Genomic DNA, 16,141 nt, shown 5'->3' with positions numbered 1-16,141 from the left:
ATGAAATAGTTCTATTTGCACCACATATCCAAATTATGACGTGGTGTTCTTTAAATCCGGCCGAGTTAATAGCCCCTCCAAATGACAAAGGGGGTGAAAAACAATTCCCCCATGATTGCTTAATGGTTACTAAACAAGAGACAAAAGGAAGAATTGACCTAACTGACACCCCACAGAAAGAGCATGGAGAACTGTTTTGTGGCGGTTCTTGTTTTAAATTACCAGATGGCACGTCAACTGCTGCTTATGCCATCACTACACTGAAAAATATTGTAGAAAGCAAAAAGATCCCATATAATTCAGCGCAAGCTGCAGAAATAATAGCGTTAACAAGAGTATGTGCAATCTCTGCAAACCTCAATGTAAACATATACACCGACAGTCAGTATGCCTATGAGGTGGTACACAATTTTGGTCGATTATGTACTGAAAGGGGTTTGCTGACATCACACGGAACCAAAATCCAACATGGCACTTTGATAGTGAAAATATTGTCAGCACTTGCGCTTCCCAAGCGATTAGCAATAATGAAATGTGAAGCACATAAGAAAGTAACATGTGATGTTGGAAAGGGAAACACATTTGCAGACAAAATTGCGAAACAAACTGCCACTGATTTACACACAAAAATGTATGTTGAAAGATTAGAAGAGGTACCTTGCATGATAGAGAATGGAATTGCAACAGTGAAGGAAATGCAATCAGAAGCTACTGTAGATGAAATAAAAAACTGGTCTGAGGGTCCAGCAGAATTAGATTCTGAAGGTTCCTGGGTGGACAAACAGAACAACAGATGGATGTTGCCAAATGCGTATGTAATGGCAATGGTCGCTATGGCCCACAGTCCAACACACATGTGCTAGAAAAATGATATAACACCTGGATTCTGTATGGCAGAATCCACACATTAGAAAAACTGCTGAAAGATTGGTTCAGAACTGCATGACTTGTTTACAACATAACATTGGAAAGGGAACAGTGACACCAGTAGGCAGTTTTGGCCCGCCGTGTATGCCATTTGAAGTAATCCATTTGGATTTCATAGAAATGGAAAGGTGCCAAAACTATAAGTATGTTCTCGTGGTGGTCTGCGCATTTAGCAAATGGATAGAGGCCTATCCCCTGAAAGATTGTTACAGCTATGTCCACAGGTAAAGCCATGCTAAAGGAATACTTTGCCCGTTTCGGCCTGCCCCGTGTCATATGGTCAGATAACGGCCCACACTTTATTGTGGCAGTGATATTGCAAATTTGTGCAGGTCTCCAGATTGATAAACGATTCCATTCAGCCAGACACCCGATGAGTGCCGGTTTGGTAGAACGTCAGAATGGTATCCTGAAAAACAAAATTAGAAAAGTATGTGCGGGGAGCAATTTGAAATGGCCCGATGCATTACCGCTAGCTTTATTGTGCATGCGCACAACTGTACGACTGGTCTCTCCCCTTACGAAATCGTGATGGGGAGACCAGCAAATGTTTGTAATGCCCCTCAGCCGAAACAGCTGAGGGACAGAGAGTACCCATTACTTATTGATTACTGTAGACAGTTGACTCAAAAGTTGTTTTTGATTCATCAGCAGGTGCAGGAGGCGCTTCCTGTCAGGTATACCGGCCCAGGACATTGTCTGCAGCCTGGGGACTGGACACTGGTCAAACATTTTGAAAGAAAATCTTCACTTGCACCGCGCTGGGTGGGACCCTTCCAGGTGCTGCTGGCTACACAGACTGCAGTCCGAGTGAATGGACGCAAGCACTGGATCCACACAACACACACGAAAAGAGTTCAATTTCCTTTGCCACATGAGAAAGAGCTTGATGATCCTGACATCGAAAGAAAGACAGCACCAATTGATCACAAATATATCCCTGCCAATCCTCTGTCAAAGGTGCTTCCTAAGCCAGAGAAAGGGTCTGGGGAGATTGCAACAAAGATCAAAAGGCCAAAGGTGACTCAACCTTGTCCGACTGCTGCCTTATCATCACGTAGTGCATCTGAAACTGGCACTGATCTTGCATCTGGAAATGAGAGTGCATTATTCATCGATCATACTGTACCTGGAGCTGTGTGGTACAATCAACGTTCACAAAATCGGAAGTGATCAGATTTTGTTTTGCCTGTGTTCCCAGCATGGATGAAGTGGGAACGGAGGCCTAGGGAAAGGAGCGTATGAGCTGTAACAAGCTGATCAAATTGAATTCTCTGACACGCAAATTCCCGGTGCTATCATTGAAAAGTGAAGGACCATCGCAACCTTGCACGGACAAGCGGGGGCATATGGTACCGACACAATCAAATTGATACTTGCTCCTACCTTTTTGGAGCTTTGTGCAAATTTACATCAGCTTGCTGTCATTAATAAGCAGGCTAGCCTGGATTGGACTGAATGTTTGTTGCTAACGTGTGTTGATGTGGAGAACTTTCCCCGACGGACACTGAAAACCTTTCCTGAAATAAACATTAGAGAATGCCTATATTCGCCCCTGCTCCCTCCTGCACCGATGCTGTTGATGATATAGAGATAGAGATTAAGCCTACTGCAAGAAAGACTTGGTTCGGAAAGAATAATATGCTAATGATTATGATACCGCTTTGCATCTTTGTTACATTAGTCCCAATATTCTGGTATCTAGAAACTGTGCATCCTTTGAACTCTCTCGACTGCTACCACTGCTCTCACTATGAGCAGCCCAGTACATATGCTCTCTTATACTCTCCCCTCACAAGAAGTGAAACATAGAAAAGGGTATGACAATAATACATTGCTATTGATTATGAATATGACCCATGCTATCTTGAATAGGTCCAATTGTTGGGTCTGTTGCCATTTACCCCAGCACGGGGAAAGAGGAATGGGTTGGTATGTACATCCTTTGCCACTTAATACCGCCTGTTATGCATCATTAAGAGCGCTATTTTTTCGGAAAATGGAATGATAGTGTCACTGGTCAGTTCAATGGAACAAATATAAATGAATTTGAGAGATTGGTAGGTTGTTCCGTTTTTACAAGCAGAAGTAAAATAAACCCGGTAACAACAAGTCCAGCAGTGGGTGCTCAATCCAGCCTCTAATACGCATGCTGTAGCATCCGAATCATTACCGAGCCATAAATTAAGGGCACCCAATATTAACAATTTTGTGTTTGGTTTGAGCAAAGGCAATAAGCGATTACAGAACTGGTCAGGGAAATCGGGCCCTGCTATTGGCATTCTGTATAACAGTATTACATTCAGGGTTATTTCAGCAGTCATGCCCATTTTCACCAGCATTAGTTCAGAGCCTGGTATATCTTCCACCTTGGCCTCCCAGATCTTTAGATCCGATTTGAAAATCAATGCAACTCCCCCCGCCCGCCATTCTGTCTTGCCGCAAAATGCTGTAAACCTTCGAAATGGCCAAACCTAAAGAGGGGTCAGCTGCATCATGGCTCCACTTTTCCATGAGTGTGCAGATATCTAGATTACATTCCTGAATATGTGTTGCTACTTCCACAGCATGCTTGATAAGAGACCTGGTGGTTAACAGCATAGCTTTGGGTGTGCACATGGGTTGCTTAACTATACCTCCGATGTTGTTGCTAGAAGTGGTCAATCTAGCCTCACCTCGTAGAGCCACATTTGTGGTTCCCACATTGTTATGCCTGACTGGTTGCTGTGTAGTAGTGTGGATTTGCTCTCCCCAAAAGAGTGCCTCTGCCATGACACCCTGGTTTCAACTTCCTGTGTTCCTGGCTCGCCCTCCTTGTGAGCCTTAAAAGCAACCTCACAAGAAAGGCTGGAGCCTGGAAACATGTGTGGTGGCCGGGTGCTAGCATTGTTACAAGCCCCAGATGAGGGTGTAGCAGCTGTATGCATGCTCTGCGTTGCATTCCTACCATGCAACGCAGATATATGGCTATTATTATCCATCCTGGCCCTAGCAGCCTTAAAGGCTTCCAATACCTCCGAAATACCCATGTGTTGACAACAAAATCCAAGAGCGGGTAGTAAAATGATGTACCACCTTCAGCGCTTTCACGGACCACCACAGACTGCGTGGCGCTCTCGTGCCCGATATGCAAATAAAAGGCACAAGAACTACCAGGGTCTGTGGGTTTTGTAGTTCGGAGGCTAATGCTTGAGCAGCACCACGTTAGCCTCTGAAAAGCACAAGTCGATAAACAGCACAAAAAAGTCTGGCTAAACAACTTAAAAAGCGTGTGTGGGAGCACTAAATTAAAATGCTAAAAAGCACGATTGTTAAAAGATTCTAAATCGGTAACTCCTGAAAATTTAAAAAGCTAAAAATGAAAAGAATCAGCAGTCCTGTCTCAACAATTCTAACAGACTACAATTTCAGATTATAAAGTAATCTGAATGAAGGTAAGCGTCTGTTTAAATAATTCCACAGACCGCTAGGGGTTCTCGCGCCAAGCTAACAATGGATCTCACTGGGAGTAATCACTACTGCTCTCTGCCTCTACCTTGTTTCAGTTATTAATATAGCACTCCCTGTCTGATGTTGGGGACTGTATGAAGTAGACCTGGCAAGGGTTTGAGGGAGAGGTTTACACTATGCCATTGAGGAATGAGGAAGAGAAGGAACATCTCTAAAAGGGAAGGGAGGTATGCGACTAGGTCCAACAATGCCATAGCATTCCCCCCCACACCCCTCCCCCCCCCCGAGGGTCGCTGTTAGGCATAATGCTCATTTCTGTGCCAATTCCCTTCTGCCTTAGAGACGCTCTTTTGCTGACTTTGCGGACTTTAGGACTTTTAATTTTTATCCTCGAGTGAGTGGGACTTTTTTCTCACTCTCAAGTATTTTTCTCTGATTTTGACTCGGTTTCTTTTGGTTGGGAGTCTGACAAACTCCATAGGCAATATCTTTTTATATTGTGACAGAAAGCACCTTCAGTGCAGTGTCACAGAGAAGTCCTTTGGATTTCTGTTAAAGTTTAAATAGCTCCTGTTGGATAAACTACTGTTTCCAAGAGTAGTAAAGTGAAATTGACTTTACTTACCTTTTTCTCTTTGTAGACCCAGCACACACCATCTTATGTGAAGTTGGGTGGGGGGGGGGGGTACTTAGTATCCCCTTTGTCTACCTCCTCCTGTAAAACATTTTATGTTACACTCACTACATTTAATGGCTGGTGGCAGTGGTTTAATGTTCCTACCAGTGTGTGTTTTTACCGCAGACTGAATGCTCAGCTGCAATATTGCACCCATGGGTGCCCATTTTGTCAAAATGGCCCGGTCTCCTTTTTTCGATATTTCTTGTTTGTGAGGTCCTTCTTGAGATTTACTCTGCACGCCAAACCAGGTTTGGTCCCTTTGTTAATTTTGTCATTGGCAGGATTCACAAGTGAAGCCCGCCTCTGGCTCCAGCGTGTCTGGCAGGGCAGGAAGTGAGGGAGGTTCCCGAAACTCCCGGTGCTTAGTCTTCTTGCTTACAAGAATGCACACAAATGTGATTGGCTGGTTGGCTGTCCTTGGAGGACAGCCACCCTGCTGTGCGAGTGACAGCTAAGCTGCAAATTAATGGGAGAAACCTGCATAAAAAGGTGAGGTGTTTTGCAAGGAAGGCAGATTCGACCACTGGACGAAGGAACCGAAGAATAAACTGGAAGAGAAGCTTGCTACACCCTGCTGGGCCGTTGGTTTGCCTGGTGAAGGTATGCTGCCGTGCTGAAGCTCCAAATTTCATATTGACTAGAGAAGCCCGGAACAAATTACTTCTTCCCTTCGGTTGGTGTGACCAACTGACCCCAAGACGAACTTGACTGGAACCTCTCTCCCTGCTGGCTGTACTTCTTTGCTGCTGCTGGAACTGAGTGCCAGGGGACAGGAACACCAGGAACGAGTGCATCATCTTTTAGCCAGACCTGAGCTCCAGGAAGATCGTGAGGACCCTCCCGAAGCAGGGTGCCCCAAGCCTGAGCCACCTCAACAGTGGGCTGGACCCCAGAAGCAAGGAGAGCCCACAAGGTGCCCAAGAACCGCGGTGGTGCTATTTGCCGGTAGCGGAAACCGCAAAATGCTGATCTGGAGTAAGTCCATTGCTGCCGCCGACCTTCAAATCGCAATGCAGGAGTCCCCAGACGTTCTCCCTCTTGTCCCCATGACTGAGGCCCAGGAACACAGGATCTGCAAGACTGCAACAGGAACAGAAGCCAGATGAATCCCTTTTCTTCAGACCTAAGGTACTGTCTAATTAGGGGTACTTACCTCTTGTTGAGTGTATCTTGTTTGCTCTCACTGAAGACTTGCATTTGCTGCCCTTTGCAGAGTTGCTTGCAGCTTTACTTTTCACAAGCCTCCCAGCTTGTGACCCAACAGTGATTCTTTTCTACAAAACTCTCTTTTACCGTTGTGCAATACTTTTGTGCTACCTTCAAGAAGTGCCTCAGCTCCCCTAGACATTGTTCAATTGACATTGGCTGTCCTGGCTCCCTGCAGACTCTTCTTACTCTCCGACTTTGTGTTTATCTGTCCCTCAAAAAGTCATACACAAGTTACTTGTATAGCTGGGAAAGGCTTAACCTATATTTCACAGGTGGATTGTAAAGTGCTTACTTGTTTGGAGAAACCTGTTAACCTTTGTTTCCTTCCATAACCTTTTCCACAATCTCAGTATTGCATTTAAGTGTAAAAGTGATATATCAATGTCCACAGTGCCGTAGCAATTGAAGTCACCTCAGGACGTAGGAGGCGTGTGTGAGTTTGACATCCCAAAAGGGTATCTACTTACTTAAATGAAACTGAAGGAGTGTGTTTTTGAAGTGCATTTTATTGTTCTATATTGCCCTTTCCAAAGAAGGTTTATTTTAAAACTGACTTAAATTATTAAATCATTATTTTAATAAGATACCTTGAGTCGAAGTGTTATTTGTTTACTTTTTACTGTGAATCTCTATGTTGAACCTCTACAGCTCACATTGACCCCTCTTGAGATAAGTCTGGCTGCTCAGTCACTCTATCAACTTGTGTACTACAGACCTATACCAAAGGTTGGGTTCCCGATTGCTAAGAGGACAAGGCTGGTGTAGTCTCCCACAGGGTTACTACATACAATCTTGCCTAACAGTCGCCTCCCCTCATGTGGTTCTCCCTCATATAGCTGCCCCCCAGAGTTAGGATCAGGTAGCGGCTGCCGTCCCCTGTCCACATGGGAAGAAGCTACCTCCAGGGAAGAAGTGATTGCATCCTCTAATTCAACACACTCTGTAACGGCTCAATCCCCCAACTCTGGCTGCAAGGGAGCACAACAACAATTGAGGGTAGTGCACAGAAATCCTACACACTTGCCCTGCTCACTACTGGACAATAACAGTACAATGGGCCTTGCAACGGGCTGTGTGAGGCTGGACCAACACTAAAACATATTAGCTTCACCACTAATGACACAGGCAAAAGTCAGCAACACCTTACACACTGATAGTTTAAGCTCAAAGGATCAAAAACAGTAATGTGGTGCTTTGCTCACGTATCCCCTTAAATTGTACTAGGGCTGTACTGTGTACTCCAAGCCCCCCTATGAGCTGGTAGCACCACCTGAACGCCATAGGCATAGGAGCTCACCACCTGTGGTGATGGTTGCCTGGAGCAGCAATGGTGAATGACTGTCAGCTGTTCTATTGCCACAGCACTTCAGTTCTTCCACTCATCACTGTTGTAATTACCAAGCTTCTGGCCTATGTACTGTGTTGGAATCGTCGGTTCTAAAAATATTTCCTATTTACGAGCTCAGGAAATCTTGTTACTCTTGAAGAGATGGAAACGTAAGCTAAGACATCAACAGCAGGTGCACAAGACCTACAGGGATCCTCATCCCAGATCCAATGGTCACCTGACAACAATAATCCAAAGGAAGGAACTCTGCATTCCATTGCATTGCATAAAACACTCACACCAATGCTCCAGGCCTTCTCAAGCATCTAGAAAGGCAAGATACAACAGAAAGCAACACACAACAGTGCATGATACTTTGGCCTCCAGATCTTAAACGTAGTTACTTCGAACCCTTTCCTGGATTTGCACAGGCAATCAAAAACAACACTGGAATAACGTTCAGGAATAGTGCCTCGGCCGCCACTCTGGAATCACAAGAAGATAAATCAGAAACCGCTCATGCACCAGTCAACCTCATGCTCTTTTCTGGTTCAGTAGTGGCAACATCAGTTTAGTAGTATCTCTGGAATGATACTACTAAACTGATGTTGCCACTACTGAACCAGAAAAGAGCATCATACTGCATATTCATGGAGAAGACTAACCCTCCCACAGCACGGATAGAACTCACTCATCATCAATGCAAAGAAAAACCTTAACAGGAAAGGAAAGCCATTTCATGACCAAACATCCTCTATGCTCTCATCAACCTTCTTTTCTGACTGCCAAACATGGAACCCTCATTTACCAGGATTACATAGTGTGAGCTCATATTATTTCATTTCCTCACACATATACATTCCATGTTACTAAGACAGCCAATTAGAACACAACTTGTACACTGCTATACACAGACCAGCAGCATCCCCTTACCCAGACAACTGTTGGTTGATTCTACTATGCCATATACCAGTTTGAAGAATCTAGTTTTTCATGTATCATAATCAAAGGAAATGTTCCCGAGGACCACATGGATAGTCAATACACCTATTCAGGCCCAATAACCAACATTGGAAAGGTTTACTGATTTTTCTACCTTTGAATCCAATACAATACACTTTAAAATACCATAATAATCAACAGAATGATTGTGATGCCTCCAGTTAATGACGGTATCTATGCAGCTAAGTAGAAACTCCATTCAGTGCCTGATTCCGGTATGCTCATGGGGCTAACAGGCATAATTACAAATGGCAGGAATATCCAGCACCACCATTTCAAGGTTTTGTGAGCAAACGTTCCTGCAAAAAGAACAGAACGGCTCATGCTGCACCACCCCCTTCGATCCAAGAAATCACAAGCTAGTAAAAGACGATTTATCTCAAACTGCACTTTGATTATGGTTGGCATAATGTTCCAATGAGAAGCAATTTTTACCTAGACTGTCATTCAATATTCATAGTTCTGGGGCTAGCTTACATTGATCTATAATTGGCACATTTTAATCCTATATATTTAATTGACAAGGTTAATAAATTGTGTTTCTTTAAACCTAAAATAGCCTACATTCTGAACAGTATTACAATTATTGATAATGTAATACTTTTTTGGCAAATTGAAATTATGATTTCATTTGAAAAGTAATAAGACAAATGTCCCAACTTCTCAAAACAACCGAAAATGTCAGTGAAATTCCTAAAAGGAGATCAGGAACATGTTTAATAATTTTATTTCTGAGTCTTGGTAATGAGAAGGTGGTGGGGATGATGGAGTGGTAAATATGGGTGTCTGAGGAGTGTAGCATTGGGTGTGGGTGGAGGCCTAACACAACAATGCTACATTTTAAGATATTGTATTAGGAAAGACAAAGCCTCCGTGAATTATACTTTTTTTTAAAAACACTATATGCAACCATATGTTGTCAAATGATTTATGTACGTGACTGCTAAACAGAAACAGTTCTTTTAAAGTTACCTTATTAAGTGATTGAAACTATACAACGCTAAGACATCACATCCTTGACATTATTTACTAAAGTGTAGCTTCCAGAAAAATACATTTTCACACAAACGGATTTCCTGTCAGTAAAAGTGGGTGCAGACTGTGGTTTTGTTTTGGGGAATCCAATTGTTGAAGGTGTACTCATTTTCTATTGTTCCATTTTAAACAGTTTTCACGATTGTCCGAAAAAAGCTGATTTAAACAAATGAGATAATCGACTGGAACAGGTCAAAGCAGGAAAGAAAAGAAGACATGAAATACACATCTTGTGAAAAGTGATCTTCATTGCTATTCAATCATATGTTAATGAAAATCTTACTTCTTGGGTGTTTTTCCTTTCTCTCAGCGTAACCAGTTCATTTTCCAGTCGTTGTATCTCCTGTTGAAGACGACCTACTTCCCTATCTGCCAGGATCTTGAAGTGTTCTTCGGTTTCTGTTTCTTTCTCTCTGGCTCTGCAGAGAACCTATAAAATAAGCAGTTCATTACCATTTCAATGTAATATTTGTTTTTTTTATTCACCCACAATCATGACACTGTACAGAAGGATTTCGAGGAAAAAAAGCGAAAATTAAAAACTAACATTATGCATTAAATTACAAAATGCAATTGAAGTGTGCAATTTTTCTTTGTTCTGGTTGACTCACATCCTGGCACAGCCCTTTCCATGCTATACTCTATCTCTGATACTCTTGATGTTCTTGCCCCTGTCACGTGAATCCGCTTGAAGCCCAAAGCCAAATGCAACTCTTGGTATGACTGACTAGTTACCCTTAAACACAATTGTAGGGTGGCTGAGAGGAAATTGCATACGTCTTGTGCATACTCTGACAAACTGGCCTGCCGCCTATTCCAAAGGCAATACCGGCTCCCTGTCCTCGCTAAGAGAGCCCATATCCAAGCCCACGTCTCTGCCGCATCTAACAACTCGCCCAAACTCTTTAAAATATGCAAGGAGCTGGCCAATCCTGCTGCAGTCTCTACCTCTCCTGTCGCCTCCCAAGCCCTCTGCACGGCTCTTGCCTCTCATTCCACCCTCTCTGTTAGGGAGAATATTCATCTATGGCTAATTTCCCTCACCTAGTGAGTCCCCCAGCAGCTTTGCTGGACTTCTGGAGTTTATTTTTTTCCACTTGCTAAGAATGAGAGCTTTTCCCCCACTCTTACCTGTGTTTTGCTATGTGTTTCTATCTGTTTTTGTGATTGTGGACTCTGAAGCACACCACTTCAGCAGCCCCCTTCTTTTTGTGTGTCACAGAGCACCTTCAGTGCCGTGGCACAGGGTTGTCTTTAAGACTTCCCTCAACTCCATTTCTGAGGCGACTACTGTCCCAGAGAAAGGGTAAAGTTACCATTAACTTTACTTAGTCAATCTACCACAGATCCAGTGCAACCCATCTTCCATGGAGTACTGGAAAGGGTTAACTCGTATCTGTTTTTATCTGTACCTCCTAGAGCATTGTTTCACTCTTAACATTTAGACGTGGCTGGTGGCAGTGGTATCTACCCTAACTTTTCTACCGCGATTATATTAGATAAACGTGGTACTGTTCTTGGCTATTATATTAGATTAGCCTCGAACATAAACCCGCTTGACCAAATCGTCTTTCTTTTGGCTCTGGTTGGGTTTATTCGCCATTTCTTTTTGTTAAAGTCCTTCTTGTGTCTTACTTAGTGCGGCAAACTAGGTTTGCCTTCTTTGTTCACCGTCTTTTGGCGGGCTTTCTGTTCAGAAGCCCTCCACCAGGCGCCTGGGTGTCTAGGTGGGCTGAATGTGAGGGAGGGGTATAGTCACCCCCTGCACAGGGTATCCTAGGAAACACAAGTCGCACTTTTTCATGATTGGCCAGGGTAGTTGTCCGGGCTGGACAACCCCCCCTGCTAGGTGATTGACAGCCAGGCTGTGTTAATGGGGGTTTTTCGCATAAAAGGCAGGTCTCTTGGGCTAGAAGTCAGAGAGTCGCCACTGGAACTACAAGGAACCGAAGAGAAGCGGAGAGAACGACGGCTGCTGCCACTACCCCGTCCTGGTGAAGATATGCTGCAGTCCTGAGCTATCTTCCCTTCAACGACTTAGAGAAGATCCAGTCCAGAGTCTTCTTCCCTTGAGCTTGGTGGGGATAACCAGCTCATCTTCTACAACCAGAGGATCCTCTTCCTTGGTCGAAATCGCTGCACACTGCTATAGTGGTCCGGATAGCCACCTGAAGAGCCTCTCCTGTTTTTAAGGAGCGCACCTTTTATTCCTTGTCGCTGCTGCCGGCTTCATCCCTGTGTGGTGCAGACCCCCTTCAGATGTCCTCCTTCACAATGAAGCTCCAGGAATCGTGGGTCTGTGGGAAACCTACAGGAACAACTGCCAGGGCACCAGCTGCACCACTGGAACAGGGTACTGTGTTCTGTTGAGGAAACTGGGTGAATCCCTTTTTCTTCATTTCCAAGCCTTGCCCTTGTCTTCCCTCCTTCTTATAACTTTTGCTTCCGAACATTGACAATATCGAAGTACTTTTGGCTACGTTGAATCGTGAACTGTTTGACCGTGTGATCTTCGGCAACTGGCCCCGGTGTCTTTCGACCCTGGCTCCGGCCCTTTGACTTTTGAACTCCTGCCTTTGAGTGTTTCTTGATTCTGCCTGCCTAACCAAAATATTGCCTGTGATTTTTGTCCCCAACTCCCTCTGGGTATCTCAAGTGCTAAGTGTGTTTTTGCCCCGGTAGCATTTCATGTCACGGATACGCGTTTGTTTAGTAGACCGAACTGTCAAAAAAGTGATCGCAATTGTATTCGCGGTAACGTGTTTTTGTGCCTAACACCGGTTCATTCCAACACAGGGTACTTACCTTGAGACTTACTGTACAAAGTGAATTGGTTAGTTGTAGTATATTTAACGTGTGGTTTTTATCGAAGTTTCATAGAAGTGTTGTGTTTATAACGAATGGTTTAAAAATAAATGTACTTATATTTTTAAACCTGAAACCTTGAGTCAGTGTTTGCTTGAGTCACAGTAATTGTGGTTCCTTTTGTGTAATCTCTGCTACTGCTCATATACTATTGAGATAAGCCTGGCTGCTCCGCCACTGCTACCACTCTGACATACTAGTACAGGCTTGTACCAAAGGTAAAACTTGTATTGCCACCTGTAGTCTTAATTGTGTATAGTGGTCCCTAAGGGCACTGCACAGGATTCTGCCTAACACTGGTGTACAGCGGTGAGGATTTGGAAGTAGAGTGATTACACTTAGAGTGCTTGGGTTCAACTAACCACAAGGCTAACACCACTAATTCTATTTAACTAAGAAATCATGTCAAATATGGAAAACTACACTGAAGAGAGTCTTTTACTCTATACTGCTGAGGTACTGAGAACCATGTGTAGGGATAAGAATATCTCTGGTAAAGGAAAGAAATCTGAACTGGTTGCAAAGTTAATGGGAAAAAGCCTGGAGAGTGGGTGAGAAGGACCTACCACTCCAGCAAACGTGGAATTTGTTGTTTCTGATTCTGAGAGTGTTCATTGTGAAGAAGTAGATGAGCCCTTGCTAGGAAACCCTACAACTCCCTTGCCTGCTCAGAATGCACAACCTCTGTCCACAGGGACCCCCACAGGTCCTACACTTACTCCTGAATTTATTGCACTTGAGAAAATGAGACTTGAATTGGAAGTGAAACGTATTGATGCACAAACTGCCTTGAAACATCAAGAGTTAAGGCTCAGAGAAATGGAGCTGAACCATGAACTAGAGATGAAGAAATTGTCTCTAGAAAATCCTTCTATCCCAGAGTCCTCTAGGTCTGTCTTCAAGCCCCAAGAGACTTCGTATGCCAAAGGAAATGATTGGTATGTATGAGACTAAGCTTGATATTTTGGATTGGTTAGCAATGTTTGAGTACAATCATGGGATTCAAGGTATCTCAGGGAATCAGTTGATTCCTTGGCTGTTCTCTAGGCTCCCCCCTGTTGCAAGTGATGCTGTAATGGAGTTGGGGGAGGAGGATAAAATGGATGACGAGTGTGTGAAACTAGCATTAATAGCTAGGTTTGGGAAGACCCCTTCCCAGTATCTTAAGAGGTTTAGAACCCTCAAAAACCATGATGGTACCCCTTGGGCTACCTGGGTGTCTGATGTTTGAAAAACTTAGATGGTTGGGTTAAGGGTTACAAAGTGAACACTTATGAAGGTTTGAGGAATCTTGTAATGTTGGAGTCTATTTTTGATGTCTGCTCCCCTGAGCTCAGACAGCACTTGGCTGATTCAAAGGTGATAGATCCTAAGAAACTAGGTAAGGCTGCTGACTTGTGGGTTGCCAACAGGGCCACTCAAGGATTCTGGGGCTACTCAGAAGAAGGATGAGGGGAAGCAGCCAAAGAAAGACAAAGAGAATTCCAATAATTCCAATCCAAAAGAGGGCCCCAAACATAACTAGGGTAAGCCACAAGGTAAACCGAATCATGCTAGTGTACCACCTGGTTCCACAACAGATGGAGGCCAGGGCAAACCCCCATTCCAGAGAGCATTTAGAAAATGCTTTGTTTCTGGGTTGCCTGGCCATGTGAAAGGAGATCCCAAGTGTAAGGGTAAACCTTCAGGGATCAACACTGTCTCCTTAGCCTTCTCCCAGGTGGATGAAGTACCTATGACCAGTGGAAACTTTCAGCTACTAGCTGATGAGCCCATGAGAGTCTCAGCTAGTGTTTCTTTAGTGTCCTTGGGTCTTTGGGAACAACTTAACTTAGATGTCTATAACTCAATCCCAGATAATACTAAAGAGTATTATAAAGATAAGTACCGCTTGGCCGTGTGCTCTGGACTTTGTCTGCAATTGCCTATTGAGGACTTTAAAAGCTGCAACGTTCGTGAAAACACAGGTGACTGATTTTGCAGCTGGACTCTATTAATGCTGCTGCTGCCTGCCTCCAATCTTAACGACTGTTTTCTGTTTTCCCCAGTGTTTCCATCAGCGTTTTGAGTGACACTATTTTTTTTTTGGGGGAAAAAAAAACGCCCTTTTTGTGGATTGGTTGTTGGGTCTTTCCCAAGCTGCCTGGCTATATCAGCCAGTTTTCACACGCAGAGCGCGCGCGCACACGAGCAAGTACTCGTAAGTACCGCTTGGCCGCTTAGCCGTGCAGCCACGGTGCCGCGGCTAAGCTTATTTCCATTTCCATTCTTCATCTGGAACATTGTAAGTTGCCATTTACTCGATACCTTTCTCTCAAAGAAGACAGGTTGAGAACACGTACATTTATTCTAAGTGCCTGCTCTTGTTGCTTGTTTAAAATGCCTGTTTGGGGAAGTACTCTGTTGTTAGCATTCTCTCTGGGAAAATCACATTGCGTTTGCATTTACATTGTATTTTTATTTTTATTTTCTTATTGATTTTTTATCTCACATAAGCTAACAACTAACATGCCTTTAATAGTGCCGCTGTCGCTAGAAACCCAACTGGAGCCATTAGCACTCCCACCCCCACCCTCATTAGACTTTGCTCTACTACCCCAAACTTTTTTTTCTGCTACTTCTTTGACTCCATAGTCAGCAAATCAGCAAACCAGATTCCCATTTAACTCACCAAATCATAGAGCTGATACTTCTCCTCAGCCTTCTGCTACCATTTCATCATTTGAAGCACACACTCCTTCCCCTTTAACTATTGGGAAACTAAATGTATCCCAATGCACTCCTGTGAGAGTTGTCAATACTTAACCTATCTCCGACTTGACGATGATGGAATCCACAAAAAACTGTCAAATTCTGCATACTTCAAAGCTGTCCATTTCACCAATTGCATTTCCACAACTGCTATCTGACTCAGCTGTTCTCTCAATACATACGAATACATGTGGGTCTGATCCCCCCCTCTCGAGGGGCTGATCATATACCTAGTGCCATGTCGGCAACTTGTGACTTGCCCCATGTAAATGACGTGCCCATGTTAAAATCCTTTGCAATGCCGACTCCTTGTGCGTGTTACCCTTTTACAACCGATACTGCAATGCAATCTATTTTAATGATTCCACCAGCACTTTCAGCCCTTAATACTGCAGTATATAGCTTGTGCAAACTTTTTGAATCATTGGATTCCAAAGTTACCCGCCAGGCCCTACAATTTTAAGACTTGATGAAATGGTTGTCCTCACAACAGTTATCAAAGATTTCTCAGAACCAGGATTGTCCTGAAGAGTTTGTCACCCTGATCTCTAACCATATGGCTGACAATGTCCTAAATAGAACAAGCGTACAAATACCATCGCAAATTCCACAGGTGATCACCCCTGTTGTCTTGGCACCTTGCCCTCTCCCGCCAATTCCGGGTATAATAGGACCGGTGACGTCTAATGTGAATAATTTCATCACCACCATCCCCCATGCTACCAATTCCAATCTTGATTAATGAGGCCCCCCTGGACCAAGAGAGATGCAAAACTCACAATTGAGTGCAAATGAAGGGCAAAGCCACCTTCAACAGTTGAAATTTAGAAACCCGAAGCTCAAGAATAACAAAATAAAAAAAAAAAAAATCTGCTATTCCGATTAAAAAAAACAAA

The 16,141-nt window shown here is 43.7% G+C and overlaps 1 protein-coding gene across 1 annotated transcript in view; it reads right to left on the bottom strand.

Moving 5' to 3' along the window:
- Positions 1-16,141, bottom strand: part of CCDC39 (coiled-coil domain 39 molecular ruler complex subunit) — a 933,141-nt gene that overhangs the window by 792,620 nt on the left and 124,380 nt on the right. The window contains exon 3 of the mRNA XM_069618669.1: positions 9,913-10,059. Within this exon, the coding sequence (XP_069474770.1) occupies positions 9,913-10,059 (147 nt within the window). The remainder of the gene's footprint in view (positions 1-9,912; positions 10,060-16,141) is intronic.

Source organism: Ambystoma mexicanum, chromosome 10 (genome assembly GCF_040938575.1).
Source record: "Ambystoma mexicanum isolate Mex_15411 chromosome 10, UKY_AmexF1_1, whole genome shotgun sequence".
Taxonomy (NCBI): domain Eukaryota; kingdom Metazoa; phylum Chordata; class Amphibia; order Caudata; family Ambystomatidae; genus Ambystoma; species Ambystoma mexicanum.
This window is presented reverse-complemented; position numbering and strand designations above follow the sequence as displayed.